Source organism: Podarcis tiliguerta, assembly GCF_965153285.1.
Source record: "Podarcis tiliguerta genome assembly, chromosome: 7".
Classification (NCBI taxonomy): Eukaryota; Metazoa; Chordata; class Lepidosauria; order Squamata; family Lacertidae; genus Podarcis; species Podarcis tiliguerta.
This window is the reverse complement of record NC_139540.1, coordinates 77,887,165-77,909,598: the sequence shown is the minus strand read 5'-3', so window position 1 is coordinate 77,909,598 and position 22,434 is coordinate 77,887,165. Positions and strand designations below refer to the sequence as shown.

The window sequence follows — 22,434 nt, the reverse complement described above, 5'->3', positions numbered from 1 at the left end:
GGCAGGGAGTGGCTGGAGTTTTGCTTCTTCCTCAAATTTCTGGTAAACTCCTGACTTCACCAGATCAACACAAGCCCACTATCAGCCTCCATCCTCTTGGGCAGTAAGTAGCATGACTGTTCCACTTCCCTGACCTCCAGCACCAAAAGCATAACTTTATATTTCTACTCAATATTGGAAGGGGGCTCTTTTGGAGACCCAAATGCGAAACTGAAATACTATAAATAAGATATTTCGTACAGATGTAGGTAGAATCAAGCAATTGAGAGTTAAATACAGCAGCTGTTGAGCGCAAAATAAGGGCACTTGGTAACAGCACCAGCAGTGTTATTAATATTACTTAAAGTGAAAATTCTGGAAATTTCACCATGAGAAAAACCTTAAGTGTTTTTTAATGACTTTTGTGGGGGGTTTTTTAGAGGGGGTGGAAATGCAAATAAATAGAATATTGAATTACTTATTAGATCAAACCTTTATCACATTTAAAAATGTATTGTGCTTAAGTTAGGTTGGCATCCGTCTTGGGAGACAACGGAAGAGTGTCCCTTCAAGTGTTATGTCAAACAATTGGAGGGTTACAGTGCCTGCTGTGTCTGTAGAGATGAATACAGGAGAGACATGTTTTGTTGCAGCTGGGGCAGATGACGGCATCCAGCTGTGCTGCTGCAGATGCTTAAAGAATCATCTCTTCTTTCTGGGTTCCTCCCAGTAGTCATTCCTCCTCTGGTTACTGCTGTGGATCGTTTAAGAATCTATTGTACTTAAGTTACCCATGCATGAAATTAGAACTGTTTGATATAGTGGTAAGATTTTTTCAAACTATAACTGCAAATATAACCATTGTTAGAGATGGGATTGCAAGCTTCTACTCTCAGCAAAGTACCTGTAACGCAGAAAGAGAAGAAACTAAATTTTCTGAAGAGAGCTTAGAAATGAACATCTGAATCACAACATGATTTCACAGATCGTGTGCGTGGTAGCAGACAGGATAGTTCAGTGCCCGCACACTGGAGATTCAAGACACATCTGATATTTTACCAGGTACGTAATGACCAATTAGCACAATCCTTAACTCTCAGAATTGGTTTGTATGGGATGGAGAGAATGGATAGATTCCCTGTGCATTGGGCATATCTTTGAACACCTAACCAACTGGGTTCAGGAACAGTGCAGTAACGCTGGGTGTGTATGTGCATTTGTGTGGCTGGTGCAATGTTGATTTTCCACCATGCGTAGATGCATCATTTTTAGAGCCATCTTTTTAGCTCTAAAAAAATCCTCAGAGGTTTTCCATCCTGTTATCAAATTATTGCATATTGGGCCTCAGTGGGTAAAATCTTGACCTTGGATGTATGTTAACGTGTTCCTGGGGGTAGTGAGCATTTTTGTACTGAGGCTATATTGACGTCAGCACAACCATTGTTAGGGAGTAAGGTTATTGGCTGTTGATCTTTGAAATCTGGATAGATGAATAGTACCCATTTACTGTACTGCATATTAGTTAACGGGTGGGGTGGCGATATGTGAAAGCTAATTACTTTTAGCATTTCACATAAATATTACGGCTCACAAGTTTTTATTATGCAATGAAGGCTATTATGCTAGGAGTTGCTTCATCCCCTATCATTAGTTTGTTGTTTCTGTAGTTTATTTTTGTAACTTTGTCGTGATTGTTGCAATCATTAGGGATGTTCTAATTACTTATTGATTGTCCATAACGTATTTCACAGTTGAAGTCATACAGTGCTCCAGATAACTCCATGAACAGTTTGAAATTTGTCCTCTCAAGTGACCTTAATAGGGTGCTTTGAAACACATCACTTCACTGTCGTCATAGGCTTGGCAAGTGTCTATTGCTTTTGAAAAGTAGAAGAATTTCAGATGTACTGTAGTTGGTCAGTTTCTCAGAAGAGAATGGCTATTTTAAGAAGAATTGCTTATATATCTTTTAACATGTAAAATGTTTTCCTGTGTTTTCTCTTCTCAACCCTGTGAATTTATGGCTAAAACCCTTATCTCACAGGAAAAGGGTTGGCATACTAACCAGTGAACTCCTTGTGCCTAAAGGAGGATGGCACATTTAGATGAGTTGGCCAACCTGAGTGAAGAGTGAATCCATGTGTTCCGCTTCGCCTCCAAGGAATTTTTGGCATAGTGGCTCAGTTGAGATTATTTTGCTGGATATTCTGCATAGGAATCACTACCCTGTGGTCTAGTCCCACCTTACTCTGGCAACGTCTGTAAGAAAAAACTGGGTGGGTGAGCCAAAAGGCATGTCGTGATGCTGGCATGGGCAAAACCCATGTGATTTAGGAGACTCGTTTAGTTCTTACAGATATTCCTGGAGAAAGGTTCAGGGGGTGTATCGCTTCAGTAGCTTATGGATGTTGCTTCCACAGAATTTGTTTGGGTGGAGGTTGCAGAATTTTGGGTTGCACCATTTCAGAGTGTAAATGCTTATCAGGTAGGAAAGCTTCCGCTGTAGCTCTCCTTGATGTGCTAGTTTGCTCCATGCAGGGGACTCAAGCAAATAATAGCCCCAAATTTTATCACTTTGTTCCACACAATAAACATTTCATTCTCACTACAATCTACTTACATGGAAGATGGGCAGCTTTCGGCCTTGAGTGCCAGCTATTAAGAGAAGTGAATGAGATGGTTTATTTTAAATTATAAAATGCTATCTAATCGAGTACCCTTGATAATGTCCTTCAGATTTTTTAAAAAAATGCTCTCACACCAGCCTTGCACACTCAGGGTCAGCTGATTCTCATTACTTCCTAAGCAACCAATACTATCTACTGATAGTTTTAGGGGACTGACCCCACCAGCCGACTCCTGAGAAATGCCGGTGGTTCTTATCATAAAGCCAAGGGGCATGAACACAATTTGAAAAATAACACTGCCATTGTTGGAAGTGAGAGCCCCCCAAAGTTCACCAGCCTATCTTCGGTTCTGTTCCAAGACAGAAAGGGCGCTATGAAGCCCCAGTGTGGTTTTATTAGAACTCAAGCACTATGGTTTCCCCCAACCCTTTTGAGTTGATCTTTTTGTGCTCCCTCTCAGTAAATTGCTGCTGCTAAATGAGTCAACAGCTTGACCTCTGGATAGGCATGGGTTTGTTTTCTTGCTGGCAGGAAACAGGCAGAGGAGCTTCTCAAATCAGCAAAGAACTAGTCAAATTTGGCCGCTAGCAATAGTGATTGCCTCCTTGGCCACAGTGATTTTTGGGGCTGATGGATGGACTAAAGGGAACCATCTTGAGGGGCAATGTGCCCTCAGATGTGTGACAATCCTGTCAACAATCTGGCATCTTTAATGGGATTATGCCCACCGCAGAATCGAGCTGGTCTGCACTCCCCTGTTTATCAAATGTTCAATGAGTAATCTTCAGTGATAATGCAGCTGACAAGCAGTGCAGTGGAACAGAGTGGTAAAGATACTGCTGTAGTTATGTGCTGTGTATTCTCTTTGGGGAAATAATTTTAAAAGCCTCAAAAATCCAGATATAAAGCCTAGTATGAATTAAAAACAAGATTCAGCTTCTCACCTTGTCCATTCTGTTGCTTATTTACCAATTGCAGACCACTTACTAGGTAAAGGTAAAGGTACCTCTGCCCGTACGGGCCACTCTTGACAGACTCTAGGGTTGTGCGCCCATCTCACTCTAGAGGCCGGGAGCCAGCGCTGTCCGCAGACACTTCCGGGTCACGTTGCCAGCGTGACGAAGCTGCTCTGGCGAGCCAGCGCAGCACATGGAAACGCCGTTTACCTTCCCGCTAGTAAGCGGTCCCTATTTATCTACTTGCACCCGGGGGTGCTTTCGAACTGCTAGGTTGGCAGGCACTGGGACAGAGCAACGGGAGCGCACCCCGCCACGGGGATTCGAACCGCCGACCATATGATCAGCAAGTCCTAGGCGCTGAGGTTTTACCCACAGCGCCACAGACCACTTACTACCAGACATTTATTCCAACAAACAGGAGGCATACCAAGACAGATGATGGCAATTGCCAAGCTGGCTGTAGCTTTGTAATAATAATTAATTAATTAAAACAATAATTTTATTTATATGCCACCCATCTGACTGGGTTGCCCAAGCCACTTTGCAGTGTGCTTCTGCAAAGGGCAGGAGTAGAGGTTGATGGATCGGTCTGTTTTCAGTCCATGTCAGCTTTGCATGTGTTCAGTCTGCTCCATCCTGTTTCCATGTTAATTTGCATTTTTAAAGAAATAATCTGCACAAAAAATCCATATTTAAATTAGCACATTGAAACATTTTCTCACAAAATGCACAGTCCTAAACATATTTTCTATGAAAATGTGCATTTCCCGATGTATTTTATCTAAAAAAGTTGTATTTTAAAATGCATTTTATATATTTTTGGAGCAAGGATTGCATGATGGAGAGACACAGATAACTGAAGGATAACTGAAGTTCCAATCCATACGTTAGTCCCGGAGACACAGGTCAGGTCAGTTCACATACAAATTCACAAAGAATTCAGCATCTGTGGGCAAAAGTGAAAGCCTGTTGGAGGAATTCTCCAAATGCACAAGCAGCAAGCAGCTTGCCGCCCCCCACCAGCTGCCTACCCAAGTTGTGCAGTCAAGACAGTATCCTCGCTCCCATTAGTGCTGGGTTGCTGCTGCTAGAACAGAATGCTGCTGCATGCAAGCAGTATTTTCTGTAGAATTTCCCTGACATTACTTTGGTGGTTCTAGTCCCCATTCCAGCTTCAAAAGCTGCATAAACCAACATGTAATGGAGGGTTTGAGCCTCGTTTCAAACTCATCTAATCGTTACAGAGGAATCATAAGAGCCTGGGGGTGGGTGGGAGAGAAGGGGGGTATTTCCGGGGGGAAAACATTAAAACACCATGTGTTTCTTCTGCAGCTGAGTAAGGGAATAAGGGAAATGGAGGAGTCCTATAGGCTTGGGCTGAAGAGGAACATGACCAAGAGAGCCAAAGTTGGTCAGGTGAAACATAATTCCATGTGTTTCTGCTATGTACTTGCAATAGGAATAGACATTAGGAAAAAATGACACCTTGCTTTTGTGGAGAGGGAGGGTGGAATTGTTTTTTTAATATTATATATTTGGATAACAATACACATGTTCTAGGACCTATTTTGCTATTAAGGACATTTCTGTAGATCTGTTCTAATGGGATAATTTAAAAATCTGCCACAGAATTCAGATGAACTGTTTCCAAGACAAATTCAAGCACAGTGCTGAGATTTTTATTTAAAATAAGAAAATTACCCATCTTTGTGTTCCAGTTAATGCTCTGCAAATTGATCACTGGACGATTTGGCACAGAGGAGTAGGAATGTTTTCTTCTTCTGTAGGTCTGAATATGTACGTAAGAAGCAGGTTTTAATTCAGTCCTCTTTTTTATTTTAGAGCTAATCCCTGTGTTCCAAATTGAGGATAAACAGTAAATGGTGCAGAGCAAAGTACAGGTTAAATAAGATAATGAACTAAGATCATATTGGTTCTTTAACGAAATTTAAGCTGGCAACAAAACCTGCATGTCAGCATAGCTTGTAAAGAAAGATCAACAAGTTCCATCTGAAACAGTAATAAATTATTTCCATTTGGTACCACTTTTGTCTTTTACAATGTGTGGAAATATAGTTACAGTATGTCTGAAGAAGGCTTTCTCCCTTATACAGCCCTCTCTTGTGTGTTCCATTGCAATGAAGTCACACATCTCAATCTGGAAACATTAATCCACTTTGAAATTGTTGCGCCACCAAAATACGTAGTGTAGCATTACAGTGGTACCTCGGGTTAAGAACTTAATTCGTTCCGGAGGTCCGTTCTTAACCTGAAACTGTTCTTAACCTGAGGTACCACTTTAGCTAATGGGGCCTCCTGCTGCTGCCATGCCACAATTTCTGTTCTCATCCTGAAGTAAAGTTCATAACCCGAGGTACTACTTCCAGGTTAGCAGCGTCTGTAACCTGAAGCATTTGTAACCCGAGGTACCACTGTACTCCTTCATAACCACTGTTCCTTGGGTCCTATAGCTAAGTGCTAACACAGTACACAATATTCTAGATGTGACGATCAAGACTATATGTCCCTTGCAAGCACAGAAAAATCCTTAGCATATTGGCCATTGACTCCTGCGTCCTGAGAATCCCAGATTTTGTTTTTAAAGGGCAGGTTTCTAGCCCATATTAGACAAGCTATAGTATGTGGGAAATGAATCATGTGGAAACTCCCATAACTAGGGGAAGAGGGAGGGAGAGGAGGGTGCTCAGTAGCACTGCTGATAGTAAGAGGCAAAGCATCAGTAGTTTAAATAGCTCACTGACCCCCTCCCAAAAAACTAGCAACAATCATGGCAACAACAAAAGCCGCCAACCACAGGTCACACAATACATTATTGCTCGATGTAAATTTGGTGTCGTCTTTTTTAAGGCTTGGAGTGTAGTCAATGTTGGAACCACAAAACTGGGCAAAATCAAGGAACTTATTTCCAAAGGGTGATCTTTTGCAGGTAGGCAAAGTCTATAGGGATACATGCTTTGACACGAAAATAATCAGTCCCTTTTGTAAATATATTTATTTAGAAGTACAGAATCCAGCAACCACAAATGTTGAAGGAGCCATGCTGCTTCAGTGCCCACTGGATAGACAAAGGGATTCAAATTTGAATGGAAAATAAGAACCATGACAAGGTGTTTCATACATGTTTAGGGGGTGGAGGCGGCAGGAGATATTACAGCAAATGACAGCCATGGGTAGGTTTGGCATTTTCACACTTCTGAATTTAAGTCCAATATACTTTTTCAGGAATCTTCACCTCACTATTATTTCCCTGAATCCTTCGTTCTACCTACCCACCAAGTTGAATCACATAAAATCCACACACAAGAGGTGGGCTGAACTAACATTTGATCTAACCCAACATCCTGTTTCCCACAGACGTCAACCAGATGTTTCTGGCAAGACCACATGCAAGACCAGAGGGCAACCCCCGTCTTTAGTGGTTGCTTGTCCCAGCTCTGGTGCCCAAGGCCTCCGAACATGAAGGTCCCATTTAGCTATTTCTCCACAATGTTGCCTCCTGAGAAAACGAGGCCTGCGGCCACTGTTTTTAACCTGGCCTCTGCTTTCTTCCAGTGTCTTGCCAATATCACTGAATTCCCTTTCGCATCCCTAGTAGATTCCTCATAGCCTTTCCATTGCCACAGACGGCTCTCTCTGGCCATAGTCAAACAACCAACCAACTTTGCTACAGCTTTTTTAGAACAACCTTTGTCTAGCATTTCTGCTTAGGATGAAAAGAATTTAATCGTTCAACTGTAGCCTTCGAGAAAAGCAAGTTACCTGTTACTGAACTCATTTTCTCCCACCCCTGCCCCTTGGTGGAAGAGTCTGCCTGAGTAATGAGTCATTTAATTAGATTTGCACTGTTTGGTTGTCATTGTGCATAAAATACAGATACAGAAGACTAATGAAGGAACTGATGCCATTAAGATGCCTCCCATTAGTAATACCTGTTAAGATAAACGGCATTTATGTATATACATCAAAGGAGATCAGTTCCTCATTTCTACAGGGTTACATCAGATGATGATCCATTGCTTATAAACAAAAAACAGTATATACATATTGATATATTTTCCTCACATACCAGTAATTTAAACAACACACACCTATCTCAAATAGTGGTTTCCAAACTATGTTCCTGGACGGCATGGTGTTCCTTGAGAGTTTATCAGGGATTCCTCAATAGGAACATTTGTGACAACCAAGGACAAAGCTCTTGAAGGAGAGCTTGTCTGCCATCATTTATCATGCTGGGGAAGTTTTGTATGTGTCCTACAACATGCCCTCGTTTCGTGTGGCACCCCAAATGAATGGAGTGTGCTCTTGAACATGCCCCAGAATCTTCTGCAAAGAGCCAAGGTTTTCTCCAAGGTTTCATCAGCAGGCAAATCAGTTCAGAAGAAAGGGCTACTTGAAGGAAGTTTGAAAACCGCTCTTCTACATCTACCCAAATTGAAGGGATTGCTCCTTCCCTACCACAGTAGACGGGGATTTGCTATTTAGGCAGATTGCTTCAGATCCAATAGAAGGACATCCTCGTCGTCTTTTGCCTCCTGCTTGAGCACTATTTTTTCAGGAGTAATCACTATCTTCTCTTCGGCCTGAGAAGGGCCTTTTGATCCACCACCTTTGTCTTTCTTCACTTTGGTTATTACCTCTGTGTAGGAAATTTCTTCAGAGACTGGCTCGGCATCCCCACTATCAGCTGTTGTTGTTGTTGTTGTATCGCCAGTAGCCTCTTGGGTTCCATCTTGACCTTCAGCCATTGCCTGCTCTTTAGGTTTCTTCTTCTTCTTGAAGGTCTCCTTGGTTGGTGCTGCATTGGATATATTTTTCTTAAATCTTATCCCAGTTTGCCTCAGCCTCTCTCCTGACTGCCTTATTCGCTCTCTCCTCTCTGGCGTCACTATTCTAGTTCGGAGCCTGTCCACCCTCTTGCCAAAATTTTGCCTTGTCTTCTGGAGGTTCTCTCTTGAGAAGGCCTTCTTTATATTGTTGATACGTCTCATGCCTGACTTCTTAAACCGGGCTGCTTTGCTTTCTTCTATGTAATACTCCTCATCGGAAGAAAGATCATCAGGTGGGCAGAAGGCATCTGCTAGGTTTTCCCCTTGTGTTCGGTCTTTGATAACTGACAGAGACAATGGGCACGGAATGTCCTCCTGCAAGTGAAAGCACAATGTGTCAAAAAGGGCTTATTGTTGAGGGAGGAAAGGAATAAGGGTGCTTCCAGATGGCCAGCTCCTTAGCAACTGCTGCACCAAAACAAAATATACCTCAGAAGGGCTTGGCAGGCAGAAGATGCCAGATTCAATCACTGGATAGCCACAGCCAGCCAGTGTAGACAATAGACTCAGTATAAGCTTCCTATGTTCATTATCATTGTTTTATCTTCTGTGCTGCCTCCTATGCTAGCTCCCTGCCCCCCAGCCAAAAAAAGGCATTAGGTTTGTTTTGTATTTTTCTCCCTTGGGCCAGGCAGATATAACACTGATGATTGATAAGGAGTGGACAATGGCATCGCATGTTTTCTGCCATCTTCATCTCCTATCCTCCTCTTTGGCACGAGCCAAATTCCTGGTTAGTCTCTTACAGACATTTAAGAGTGTCACTGTCACACTTAACCATGGCTAGGAGAATCGGTCCAAAGAATCGATTCATTTGGTAAACCATGGTTAGGTCACACATAGTACAACAGAGCAGCAAAGCCTTAGAAGGGTAAAGTAGGCAGAGGCTGGTGGGGCATTTTGATGCAACTGCTTTATCTGACAATCTATTCATCAAGTAAACTGAATATATTACACGCAGCACCAATATTTCATTTAAGCTTGCAGGGGAAGTGGGAGAGGGCCTTCTTGTGGCTGCTCCCATTTGACTAGCTCCCTCCTTGTAGAGGAGGGACTTTTTTGATCTAACAGGAACTCACGGCTTTTAATGAAAGGGCTGGTGTCATTATTTGTATTTTTTACTTTTATAAGTAAAGTACACACTTTTATAAGTGTGTGTGTATAATTTATCAAAGTTTAATTGTTTTTAATGAATACTCCCCCCCCTCCAATGTTTTTAGCTGTTATTATTTTTATCTGTAAGCTGCCTTGAGTGTCAGGGGAAAAGGTGGGACATCATCATCATTATTAAAATTTTGATACTCTGCCTTTTGGTCTCCAAGGACCACCTTGGCAGCTATCTCAGTGTGCTATGGAAGAAGCTATTCCAAAAATTCCTGTGTGCCCGTCCCAGTTTTAGTAAATGCCATGTACTGATTTTGCTCCTGTCCTTTTTTGCTAATGATAAAGTCACTCCAGGCCTCCAGTGCAAAACAGGGAAGCCACCCTGTTGACTTTTGCACATTCCAGGGCCCTGCCCTGCTGCAGATGGCATGAAAAACATCTGAATAGATTGCAGGAACTGGGTGCAGCATCAGCTAAGAGGTAAAAAGAGAATGCTGGATACTCCTTTTGGACTATGAGGGAGCGGATGGGGTGTCATTCACAAACTTGACTGTTTGTATAACCATTTGGCTAAAAAAAATATCCCACGGCATAGTCTGTGATTACTGATCATATTTGATCAATAATCACATAAGCACATTTGATTTCTCAATGTAGTTTGATTTTTTCTAAACACGACTGAGGGAAAATGTCATGTTATAAATATAGCAAAGGGCCATTTCACACATTGTATAGCCAAAAAACCTGGTTGGCTACTCAACCAAATTGACACAGCTAATTCCAGCTTTCTGGCTGGTATTTAGGTGCACACTATTTAAAAAATGCTCTAAAACATAAATGAAAGTAACAAAGTCCTAACCATTGCATGGAATACTAAAGAACAAAGATGTCAAGTCGCTGTGTAGAAACAAAGAAAAAATAAATATAGAGAGGAAGATTCAGAACATACATGCACAGTGCAATCCTATTGAGACTTCCTAAGGAGTAGGAGAATCTAGTTCCAGGGAAACACGCATAGGAGTGCCCTGCAAATTTCCCTTTGGAATAAATGAAACTTTAAAGTTTTGATCCTATCAAAAGCCAGTGGTAAAGTTGGGAAATTTTAGACTGGCTGTAATGGTTTAAGGGAAGGGAGCTCTTTAGATGGCATTCTGCCCCAAAGTCCTGCTGTGACTAAACCACTATCAGAATCCCTCAACACAGTAAAGAAATTGCATAGATAGATAAACCATTCACTCACATATATATAGTATATTTAAGGGAGGGAGGGAGGATTCTCTCTCTCAAGGATCTCTGAAGTCCTTTCCCTGAATGTCCAATTGTCTTATCTGTAAGTCTCTGTTCCCTTTACATTACATAAAGAGATCAAAGGGGAAATGTGCAGGCAGAATTCTATGCAATTGCTTGGGAAATCTGCAGCTTTCTGGTGTTCTGGCCAGTGAAGGCAAAATTGCTGGAGATGAACGACAACAAGCACTTGGCACCTTGTTCACAGCCTACTATTCTCTACCTGGCAATAGCACCCTAGGATCTGAGGTGGGAGGTTTTTCACAGTCAGCCCTGATACCTGAGACCCTTTCCACCCCAGACCTCTAACCTGGGATCTTCCTATGCAAAGTATGTGCTTGGCAACTGAGCTATGGGCCCAACCCAAATTTCTGGCCGCCGGCCAGGCAGCTGTTTTTTTTTTCTAGAGAGAACATTTCATTCTCCACAGGCACAATCTACCACTCGGGGATTTGCCTGCCACTAATTTTGAGATTATTTCCAATATTTGCAAAAATATCATAGGTGGTAGAATCCAGATCATCTCATCTGAGATCTCAGCAGGATTATACACAGGCCTCATTTGCATGTGACACTAAGCCATAGTTTAGTGTGTCAAGAATGTGCCACACACTTGCATAGTGCTCCATCATATAGTCCAACCCCTTGCAATGCAGAAATCTGCAGCTGTCCCGTACAGGGATTGAACCTGCAACCTTGGCATCATCAGCACAGCTCTTTAAGCACCTGAGCTATGCCCACCACTCCTCCTCTAGGGTAGCTGCAAAGAGCTCTGGGGTAGCTGCAAGGAGTTCACTTCTGCCACAGTCTAGTGTGTCTTCTGAAACCTTAATGGAGTTTAATGTCAACTATGGTTTGTTTAAACAAGCCAGCCTCGGGAGCCATGCTCTGAAGTTGGCTTGAACCAAATGACAGCTACCCACAGCTAGTGTGTGCTATAAGTAGCATGCAGCGCTCTCCCCATCAGTGCCCCATGCTTTAGAGTTATGTTGCCAAGTTTAGCGGAAGGCAGGGATGCAGCAGGCTTGATTCTGTGCCATAGCTAGGCACATAGACCATCCTGTCCAGTGAGCATGCTGCACATTGACTATGTACTAATATAGTAAAGGTTGCTCTTGGTCTCCGAACATCAGTGAATCCCTGCACCTCACAGAAGAGACATGCCACAGGGGTGTAGAGCTACTAACTAAGTTCAGTAGTAACTTACTATTAGACTAGAAAATTCACACTTCATTTTTTGCCTAATGTGCTACAAATATATTTCCAAGTACCTGTAGTTTTTGCAGAGCTTGTGCGTGTAGAAATGACTAGAGTCTGCAATAAGCTGTAATGTGAATGGATAATTTCAAAAGATTTTTTTTTTTTTTTGTAATAGTGAACTACCATTTAATCCATAGGGAGAAGCAGTTGTACAGGGTGATAAGGGAATTTTTGCCTTCATACCCAAATATGTGCACTTTGCAAACTTATTTCCTTGGAAATAGGCCTCATTGAATTTTTTTGGAACCACAGGCTTGGTCCTGTCAAAGTTAATCACTTTTCAGTCCTGCTGATTTCAATGAAAGAGAATTAACACAGTATTTAACTCTGCCACTGAAATCGATGGGACTAAGTATCTTTAAAGAAGCCATTCACATGAAAGAAATTATTTAAGTGTCAATCACTTTTCACAATCTGAATCCTAACAGCCTGTCAAATCTAGATTTCCCCATCAATGGTTGCTTTTACAAGGAAGAAAACTGATGTTCTAATGGCTAGATGCTAAATATTCTCAATTCTGGGTGCCCTTATTGAGGATCCTGAATATCTCTTAAACATAGCACTGCAGATACAGGAAAGATCACTTCTGTGCCCCTGCATCTGAGCGCAAAAACTAGTCTTTTGGGCACACTTGGTACATGAAATATTTATGTATGCATCAAACACCTTCATTCAGCACAATAACTTTTCATTCCTTTCCACTTCAAGCTATTCTTGGGGTAAGTCATTTTGAGATCAGCAATTCCAAAGAAATCCTGAGAATGGTATGCAAAAGAGTCACCCCAGGAAGAGCTTAGAAGTAAATCACCGAGGTGGGGGATCACAACTTATACAATAAAGTCCAACAACCAGTAAGCAAAATATAAATCAGCTTTTTTTGAAAGCACAATTAATGGAAGGACTACTTTGTGCAGAGAAATTCAGAGGTTTAGCACTCTAGTTAATTCTCTGGAAAAATAACAGGGATGACAGTCAAGCATAGAATACTCTGTCAAGATGCCCAAGCGCCTGCCCAGATTGCCTTTCACAGAGGCAACAAATAGTCCTTGCTGATCTACAGTTAATCTTATGCTGGCTGCTGGAGAAGCCTCTTGACACTAATAATAGACCGAGTGCTTTGCCACTGGCAGATTCATACTGCAACACGTTCAGAGGCAGAAATCAATTTTTCTAAAAATTAAATAAATCAAAAGCATATCACACACACTTGATATCGGAAAGGCTGCTTTTACCTCCCCTCTGGTTTGTTAAACAACCAACAAGGATGTCAGAAACGGTGAGGAACGCGATTGCAATTAAAACCAAACCCCAAACCCTGTTTACCTGGTAGATGACAACACGAAACTTGTTTTTCCGCAGCATTTCCTCTTGCTTGGCCTCCACCTTCTGCACGTTTGCGTTCTGCTTCTCGACACGTGCCCGCACTTCTTTGACGCGAGCGCTCACTTTGCGGGTTTTCTCCAGCAGCTTGTTGACCGTGTAGCCGGTGTTGTTGTGGGCCTGAGCGAGCTTCAGAATGTCTATCTGAATGGTCTTGATGGCATCCTCCATTTCTCTGTGCCTCTCTTCGATGCGTTTCTGACTCGCCTGCACACTGTCCACAATGGTCGCCACTTTGTCCAGGACTCTGACAATGGTAAAGGCGGCATCTTGTTCCTCGTCGTCGTCGTCCGGGACGCTGGGCAGGCGATTCTGGTGGATTTTATCCGCCTCCAAGGTGGCTTCGCGGTGATCCATACCGTCCCCTCTTCGGATTGCTCTACAGGAGCTGAAATATAAACGCCTCGCGGCAGCTGCAGCTCCAACTCCAGCGGGGCAGTTCTGGCACTGGAGCAAGGAGGTTGCTCGACAGCTGGTTTTAGGGGATGTTCAAAAGCAGGGTCTGAAACTTCAGCCCAGGAGACTTGTCAAATATTTATAACCACAAAACAGCCTCGCAGGATTGTTCAAGTGCTTTCTGTATGCAACATGAAACCTCTAAAATTAGGAAGCAAAGTTGAGGAAAGAACATACGTACCAAGAATCACATATCTCTACCAATCAACTTTCTCGAGTTAATCCAGGAATAGTTAAGCAACTTATTAATTAAGCCAAAGAATGAACCGGCATGCTGTTAAAATCCACTGTTGCTTTTGTTTTAATTAAGCTCTTTTCTTGGGTGCAGGTGACGGGAGGGCATTCAACGTTTTCCAATGGCCTTTTGGCAACTGAAACGAAAAAGTGCTGCCACTATCTTCCAAACCTTCCAGTAAAGAATAAACAGACTCGGAGCAGATTAAATATCGTGGGAAAACATTGTATTGACATTTCTTTCCAGTTCAAATATTGAAAGCCTTTTTATTGAACAAATTATTAAATCCTACATGCAGAATTGGAAAGCCTAAAACTACATGTTGAACAGCTGGAACACACCCTAGTTACATTTTAGCTCTGGATCTTCCAAACAACTACTAACATCCTATTAATATAATAACTACAACCAGCAGACTTTATTTGCATGAGACACATTCTTAGCTCTTGAAAAGTATTCTAGACAAGAGCTCAAATCTTTTATGGTATTTAATTTTTTCTTTTCTTTTTTGCATTTTAATCACAAAGACTATACAATTTTATTTGTTGATGTGAAAACAGGTATCCTCTTTAGAAAACTGTAATAAGTATGAAAGCAGTTTAAATAGTGACCAACACAGGCTTAATCCCAATCGTGTGAGTTTGCTTATTAAACATAACTTAAAAAAAATAAAAAATACACAAGTCTACCAAGACCTGTTTCGGCAGGGCAAATGCCCTTTGCTCTACTGGGCAAGCTTTCAAATTCAGAAATGTATATTATTATCATCATCATTATTTTACAATTTAAAAATAAAGTGTCAAATATTTATGAAGACGGTGGTGCTTTGACCCAGTCCATACATATTGGGCTGGATCTAGACTAAATTAGTTGCACTGAAGTCGTTATGACTAACTTGTTCCACTGATTTCAATGAGAATTAAGTGCAATTGAATTAGTCTGAATTCAACCCGTTATAAATATGTAACAACTACACACAAGTACACATCTTCACAAGTCATGCGATTGGCAGTGTCTAAAAAAATCAGTTACTAACTTTCAAAAACATTTAAATATCTACGGTATTTAAACACAGTGTCTTCTAATTCCTTGTAAGAAAAGTACGCTGTAAACATCTTTACCCTTATGTCATGCCTTGTTTGCTAAGAAACAGGATGGGATCCATTTTGCTTTTTCTACAACCATTGGTGAAATGTCTCGGGTCCCCAAAATGTTACATTCCGTAAGTAAAGCACAAGTCTATTATTATAACCATGTGATACAATACAGGAAATAAACTACCGCATCTTCCAAATCATGAAATGAGAAGTTACTAGAGCAGTCCATTGCTGTCAGCTGCTTTTGGAATAAAACAAAACAGAGCTACGCTAAAAAAAAAAATGTCCAAAAATAAGGCCTCTGAAATAAATATTTCCATTCTTTTAAAAAAAGATAATAAAATTGTACATCACATGGGCATTGTAGGTATAAAAATTGCTCTAAACCATTCTGGATGACGTATCTGAAGTAAAGTGGCCTAGATTTTGCTTCTGCCGTCGTCCTCTGTTGTTCTTTGGGCATTTCCTGTTACCGGAAGCAGAAAAAGAAGGGAGGGAGGGAGTGGGGTGGGAGAAGAGAAATGATTTATTAACTGAGTGTATTTTAAAAGACCGCTTCACGATTAATTCACAGACAAAAGCCTCCAGAACATTAAAGGCTGCATCATCCATCATTGACATCTGCTGCAAAAGCTACACGTGTCGTCGCTTTGGGGTTTACACACCAGAGGCTCTACTAAGAATCACACTGATTGTCACACCTGCACGTTTAGCCGCATGGGAGCCATACCCTCCAACATTTCTTCGACGAACAGGGACGTCCTGAGGAAAAGCAGGACATTCTGCGATAAAATCAGAAACTGGGACGGCTTCTGTAAACCCGGGACTGTCCCTGGAAAATAGGGACCCTTGAAGTCACATGGGAGGAATCTTACACGGAAACTGAAAAATTGTCATCTGGTCTCGATATGGCCTAGTACAGTGATAACCCACATCAGCTGCCCAGGTTCTCAGAACCAAATCACACCCTACATTTTAAATTCCAGTACGAAAGGTACCATAGCTAATATGGCAAAATACACACATTGTAACATCAATCGTAAATGGGTTAAATGGCCGCCTTCCCCTACAAGAAAACCTGTCTTAATTCCTTCATCTCAATCACAAAAGCAGTTCTAGTTTAACTCAGAAGATGCTACAACCCGTTTGTGGTCTGACGTAGGCTTAAGGCCATGGCCTAAGTTGGCTGCGATAGAAGTTGTGTATATATTTATTCCATTAGTCCGCCCTTCCTTCAAGGAACTCTGGGTGACATAAAGAGGGTGTTCCCCTTTTCCTCTCACAATAACCCACATGGTAGAGTGGCTGAGCAGCAGTTACCATTTTGCCAAAGAAAACTGTAGTCATGGTTCAGCTGCAAAGCTACCTAATTCTATTTAACATATACAACATTGTTCCACTAATGGCACTGAGCTTGATGCACCAAGAATGGTCTCTTGGCTATTTGGAAATCACATATTGCCCTAGCTAAGGCATACCAATTCCTTGGCCCTCTGGCTCAAGAGACTAATGTGGGCAGCACCATTTGCCTCTGACTCGCCCAAGCCCAAAATTAACAGCTGAGGAAACAGGAGGGGCAAACAAAACTTTTGAGGGATGAAAAAAATCAAGCATCTCTTAGCCAATGAGCCTTTATGAATCATGCTGAATACATTTTAACCATGATTATCAGCACAGAAACGTAACAAAATATCCTCTCTCCCTTGATAACCATATGTGGCTGACATGTGCCTGACATGTTGTGCCAGATTAAGAAACCTAAAGGCTGGTATAATAATATTAATATTAATATTAATAATAATAATAATAATAATAATAATAATAATAATAATAATAATTTATTTATACCCCGCCCATCTGGCTGGGTCCCCCCAGCCACTCTGGGCGGCTTCCAACAAAACACTAAAATACAATAACCTATGAGAAGCCGAGTCAAATATGACAGAATAAGGCTGTATTCCTAGGTGAAGTTTACTTGGGGCTAAGGTGCATCTTTTCATGGGCTCATAAACGTGGTCTGAGAAAACCTACCTATGATGTACCTACACAGGAACTATTACTGGAGTCTTTCTGGACTCATGTTTTAGTCTTGATGTCAAGATCGAATACACGTACTTACTGACTTCCGTATGATCAGCTGCAAAATACATCTAAACCTTTTACCTCTAATCCTCTGAAAAAGCAACTCAGCACTGCTTGCTCCAGTACTCGCAGGCTGCCTCATTAGAGCCAAGCACTCAGGATTTCAGCAGAGTGCAGCAGCAAGCATGATGTTATCTCATTTTACTCAGCAGCGGGTATGCACTTCCGAAGGTTTTCCAAACTCTCTGCATTTCATTTTTTTATACTAGCCCATTTTGGCTTTGCTCCCAGAATACAGTCCACTCCTCATATAGTATTAAGAACTACAAGTTCCAGCCAAATCTTAAATGATGGGTGGGTGGGTGTGTTTCTGCCTAGCTGCAACTCTTCTACTGACTGATATTGTGTTGATTTCAATAACTGGGGGTGTAGACTGTCTTGGGCCATTTGTTGCCACTTCCAGGCCCTGACATATGATACAGTCAACTGGGGGGAAATATTCCATCCCATCCTGTAAACTTAACAATGCCAAACATCTAGGAGCCTTATGATTAATTCACCAAGACCTTTTGCTGCCGGACGTTTCCTTACGAGGTAACTAGCAGAATCTAGTAACATTGTCGAAATTGTAGACCTAGTTACAAAAATTACATGAATGAATAGGACCAACCCAATGCTCCAATCTCCATGATGAAAGAGAGACATATCCCCCTTGCTTATACCGTGTACCATGCGTGCACCATTGCATGTGCAGTGGACACAATGGCTTGGGCTTTGAATGATTCTTCAAGAGGTGACATCATACATAATGGCCTATATTTAGAACCCCAGCCCCATATTGGCATTACATTCCTGGTGACACATAGGAACTCAAGATGTTCCTCCACCATGAGAACTGGTGCTAGTTCAGTGTAAGCCAGTAGACCATAAATGCAGAGAATGCCCTCCTTGATATGGGTGTGGATGAATAGGCAATGGTCCTGTAGAAGTATTTTAGGCCATGGCATGTATAACAGGAACAAGGAGAGATGTATACGAAAATCATATCCCAGAGGAAAGATTTCCCCTCTACCTCTCCACCGTGCCTAATCCATCTCTGGAGCTGAGCCAGAAGGAAGCAGCCAACATTCCACCCTGCTATGGAAAGATCTTCAGCAGATTTTGTGGTACATACAGAGTTGGAAGGAGGGGACATAATGAGAAAATTTCATACTTGGAAGGCTCAGAATTCAGTGCCAAAACGCTACATGCAATGTCAACACTTGCACACATAATGGCAAAAACTTTAGAGAGATGCTACCTAGACACACCTAGTTTTTTGGGTGTTCAAAGCATTTCTTTATCTTAGCAATTCTTACAAAACATTCTGCAAGGTATCATGGCTTCTGTGTAACAGATTTGTGTGTGCGCACAAAGAACCGTGTCTTGCCTAAGACCATCTAGTGAGTGTGTGATTGAGATTTGAACCAGGAATAGCCTGACTCATCGCTCACACAATTAGCCACTACATCACAGCAGCTCCCAGCTTGAAGTCTTCTCTACTATCCAATGCATCACCTTTCAAACCTGAATCCTGCTGAATCAAATTTGTAGGCCCATAAATCCCACTGGAAGCTGAATGAATCAGGGCCATAAAAAGATATGGCAATAAGATTCCAACTGCGGCAGTCATGAAATTCTAAAAAGGGCGAAAAGCACCCATTGTACTTTCTCCAAAGCAACTTACCGAGTTATGCACATCACAATTGCAACAATAATGGCAATCTGGACAGCTCCAATTATTGCTGCAATGAGGACATGTGTGAGTTTTTGCCTACTCGGGACAACATAAAGTATGCTAAAGTCCGTCTTTTCACAGTGCTGTCCTGTGTATCCAGATTCACACCTGGAAGGGAAGAGAGAATGTTTTTAGAGGAAGTGTCTATTCAAAGTTCAGGCCATTACACAGACAGTGCTGAACTGCAACTGTGAGACAACAGTGAAAGACTCAAGGCAACAAATCACATATTCTCATAAAAGCATGAGAAAAAGCACACAAGGATCATCTATAAATTTTAAGATACAGAGCTATATGTTATAAATGGTAACTGTGGACCATTACAATTTAAAATGCTGGAGGCAATCTTTTTAGGGTGTGCCCACACTACTTGCGCCAGTTTTATACCAGTCTGATTATCATGATTATCTTCTCCTGCAGCCTTGACAAAACAAAACAAAAAAATCCTGGGAAACATTGCTTTCTATGTTGTTAAAATTTTGGTCTGACATTTAAGTTAAAAATTTAAGCCTGAATTGCATAGGACGTAATAGCCTGGTTTGAGTATTTTAAAAGTTTATCGAAATAAAATGCTGTCCCACTACTGCTTTGAGGACTGCTCTGGACACAGAGGATCAATAGAAGAGCACAATGAAACGTGCTCCAGTGTGTGTACAACAAGGATTTCTCCTCCCTTCCTCCCTCCCTCCTCTTTTCCTTTCAAAGCAGAATCAATTCTGCTGCAGAAATCTGTATGGAGGCTCAACTGGACCCTGTTTCGTGTCCCCTTTCCCCACCCTCCTCTTGCTAAAGGTTCTCAAGTTGCCTCAGATAAGGTGCCTAAAGACTTTTTGTTCCTGGAAGGGGTAGGATGAGAATTTAAAGTAGGGGTGGGCAGTATGCAAACACAGAACCTCAAGAAGATTGCACACATTGATTTTGTTAGCAGGTATTGGACAGCTGAGGTTCAAAGCCTTCCAAAAGGACAAGGGGAAAAGAGACATTCCACTGTGGGGAAGATGTAGCCAATGAGAGGATCTGACGGCACTTCCTCCATCAGAGCAAGGGATGCTGGGCAGCATCTTTTGCCATTTGGTACAGCTGGGTCCATCTACACACACCCAAGATCCCTCCTGGGAACTGATGCATCTATGGACCTCTTCCTGTCTTCATCAGAACTCTCCACTACAGCTTTGTTCTTTGTTCCCCAAAGTGGCTTCCTTGAGGGAAGGGGGTGGAGTAGTAAGCAATAGAAAGCTGGCATCAGTTGGGTCCCTCGTGCATTCAAAAGAAACACTCAAAGGGCCCGACTGATTTTGGGGGCAAGCACCAGGTTGTTCAACCATTTCTAGTGCCTCGCAATGCCTTGTCACGCTGTGGAAGATGGGAAGAGCAGAGAAACAGCTCTACGGAGGCCTATGCCAGTCTCATACCCAGAAAGCTGCACCAAAATGAAAATGAATTATGCCATCTTTTATAACTTTCCCCTCTCATTTTGTTTTAATCCAAGGGTTTATATTGTTCACTTAGCAACAGACAAGAATAGAACAGAGGTTAAGAGTATAGCAAGCTATATTTAGAGAATATTGCTATAATTTATTCATTCCATGTTAACAGAATGTGACACTCATTTGGATCTAGTGACAAGTCGATAAATAGTTAATAAAAACAAGAAGAACAAAAACTGGGCTTGCATAAACCCAATTTATTTGATGCTCACTCGGAAAGGGGGAACTTCAGAGATGGCTCTTTCTGCTTGGATCATCGTGAATACGCTAATTGTGGAGTTGAGCACAAATTTCCAATTTCCAAATCTTCTTGGTCGATTTACTTACCGACAGGAAGCCTTCTGTGTAGAATAAATGAATTCACATTTCCCATGGATGCAGTAGCCACTAAAACTTTCCGAGCAAGGAATATGGTTTCCAATGTAGATGTCTTCTCTTTGATCGCTTGCATCTTTGCGGAAAAACAGAAGAATGGTAGAAATTGAAGGAAGATTAAAAGCTGCTTAACTTTACTGATTTCGTTGGTGTTTTGCCTGCTTTGGTTTGGGTTATTTTTGGAGGGGGGGGGTCTTTATTGCTCTGTTATTTTTTTTTATTATATTTTATTGTACTTGGATTATTGTTGTTTGCCATCTTGAGTACCTTTTGGCGGAAAAGCAGGCTATGACGTCAACAAACAAATCCTTTTTTTCACTCACAGCAGTATATAACTATTGAAAGGGGTCCATAAGGAGTTCAAATTTGTCCCATGAGCATGTTTCTCCAGGACAACACCCACCTGCCTCACACATCATGCCAAATGTGATATCATGTGGCTGTCAACGCAAAATTGGGAGCTTTAAAGTGTATCCTCAATTTCACATTGACAAGGGAAATGTCGACGCCCATAGGATCAGCTGTGTGTGATACTTCAAAGCACCTGGTCACTGGGCATCATTGTGATGTCAGGCAATTGAAAGGTGGGCAGCCCTACCCAGATGTCAAATTTAGCCTGATAAGGATTTGGCTCACAGAGCCAAAAAGATTCTCTATCTGTGCCCACTGCCATATAAACAACAGCCATATCCTTAGATGACTTTGTATATTTATACAGAAGTATAAATATACTTACACACACACACAACTAATGCCTTTCTTAGAGCCTTCTCCCCAAAGGAATATCCCTAAGATACAAAAGAAGGACTCTGGATAATTCAACAGAGCAATAAATGTTAAATGTGATTCAGGTAGTAAAATAATATAAAATCAGAATAGTTCACTGTTAGAATTATGTTAAATGTTCACTCAGAAAATGACATCCAGGTTAGCTATACTGTTGGACGGATTTCTACAATACAGTCTGGATCAGTGTAACAGCAATATTAATTCCCCCCCTCCCCCCTTCAAACCATACAGAATTACATTAACATGGATCAAACAGACTTGTGCCTGGTACAAAACTGATAATTATTAGAACAGGAATATAAGAATTAGGTTATAGACCTAATTCTCTATTTACAGACTTCTAAAGATAATCAACCTTTCCACCTTTCTATTTATTGCTGCATAAAAGGCATTCGACTGCCTTGAAGAAATCTATGACTTCAGTAATGAAACAATTTGGAATGGAAGTCAACTTTATCAAATGGTTTAACTTCATTTGCAATGCAAATATCTTGGTAAATACTTACCTGTCTAAAAAGTTTAAATTAGAGGGGGGGGGGCAAAATAATTATATCAATCATCCCCCTTAAATCAATACTTTTAAAAATGATCAGTTTTATTATTGCCTCATGTTGTAATATTAAATTCATACTACTATTATTCAATGTTATCATGAATTCTCAGGAAATAAAATGAATGTACTGAAATCTG

The 22,434-nt window shown here is 41.4% G+C and overlaps 3 protein-coding genes across 10 annotated transcripts in view; all 3 read right to left on the bottom strand.

The window, feature by feature from the left end:
* The window catches only part of MAJIN (membrane anchored junction protein), a 197,937-nt gene that overhangs the window by 134,748 nt on the left and 40,755 nt on the right, over positions 1 to 22,434 (bottom strand). The window lies entirely within an intron of this gene.
* On the bottom strand, positions 5,229 to 14,217 carry CAVIN4 (caveolae associated protein 4). Its single transcript, XM_083449597.1, has 2 exons — positions 13,390 to 14,217; positions 5,229 to 8,730 (listed from the first exon to the last, which is right to left on the bottom strand). Exons 1-2 carry the CDS (start codon positions 13,801 to 13,803, stop codon positions 8,068 to 8,070), a joined length of 1,077 nt encoding a protein of 358 aa, XP_083305723.1. The 5' UTR covers positions 13,804 to 14,217; the 3' UTR covers positions 5,229 to 8,067.
* Positions 14,384 to 22,434, bottom strand: part of TMEFF1 (transmembrane protein with EGF like and two follistatin like domains 1) — a 95,680-nt gene continuing 87,629 nt past the window's right edge. For all 7 annotated transcript variants that reach the window (XM_083449590.1, XM_083449588.1, XM_083449589.1 and 4 more), the window contains 3 exons: positions 20,908 to 21,031; positions 19,043 to 19,201; positions 14,384 to 15,700 (listed from right to left, as the gene is read on the bottom strand). In XM_083449590.1, coding sequence (XP_083305716.1) covers positions 15,616 to 15,700; positions 19,043 to 19,201; positions 20,908 to 21,031 — 368 coding nt within the window. In that variant the 3' untranslated portion in view covers positions 14,384 to 15,615. The remainder of the gene's footprint in view (positions 15,701 to 19,042; positions 19,202 to 20,907; positions 21,032 to 22,434) is intronic.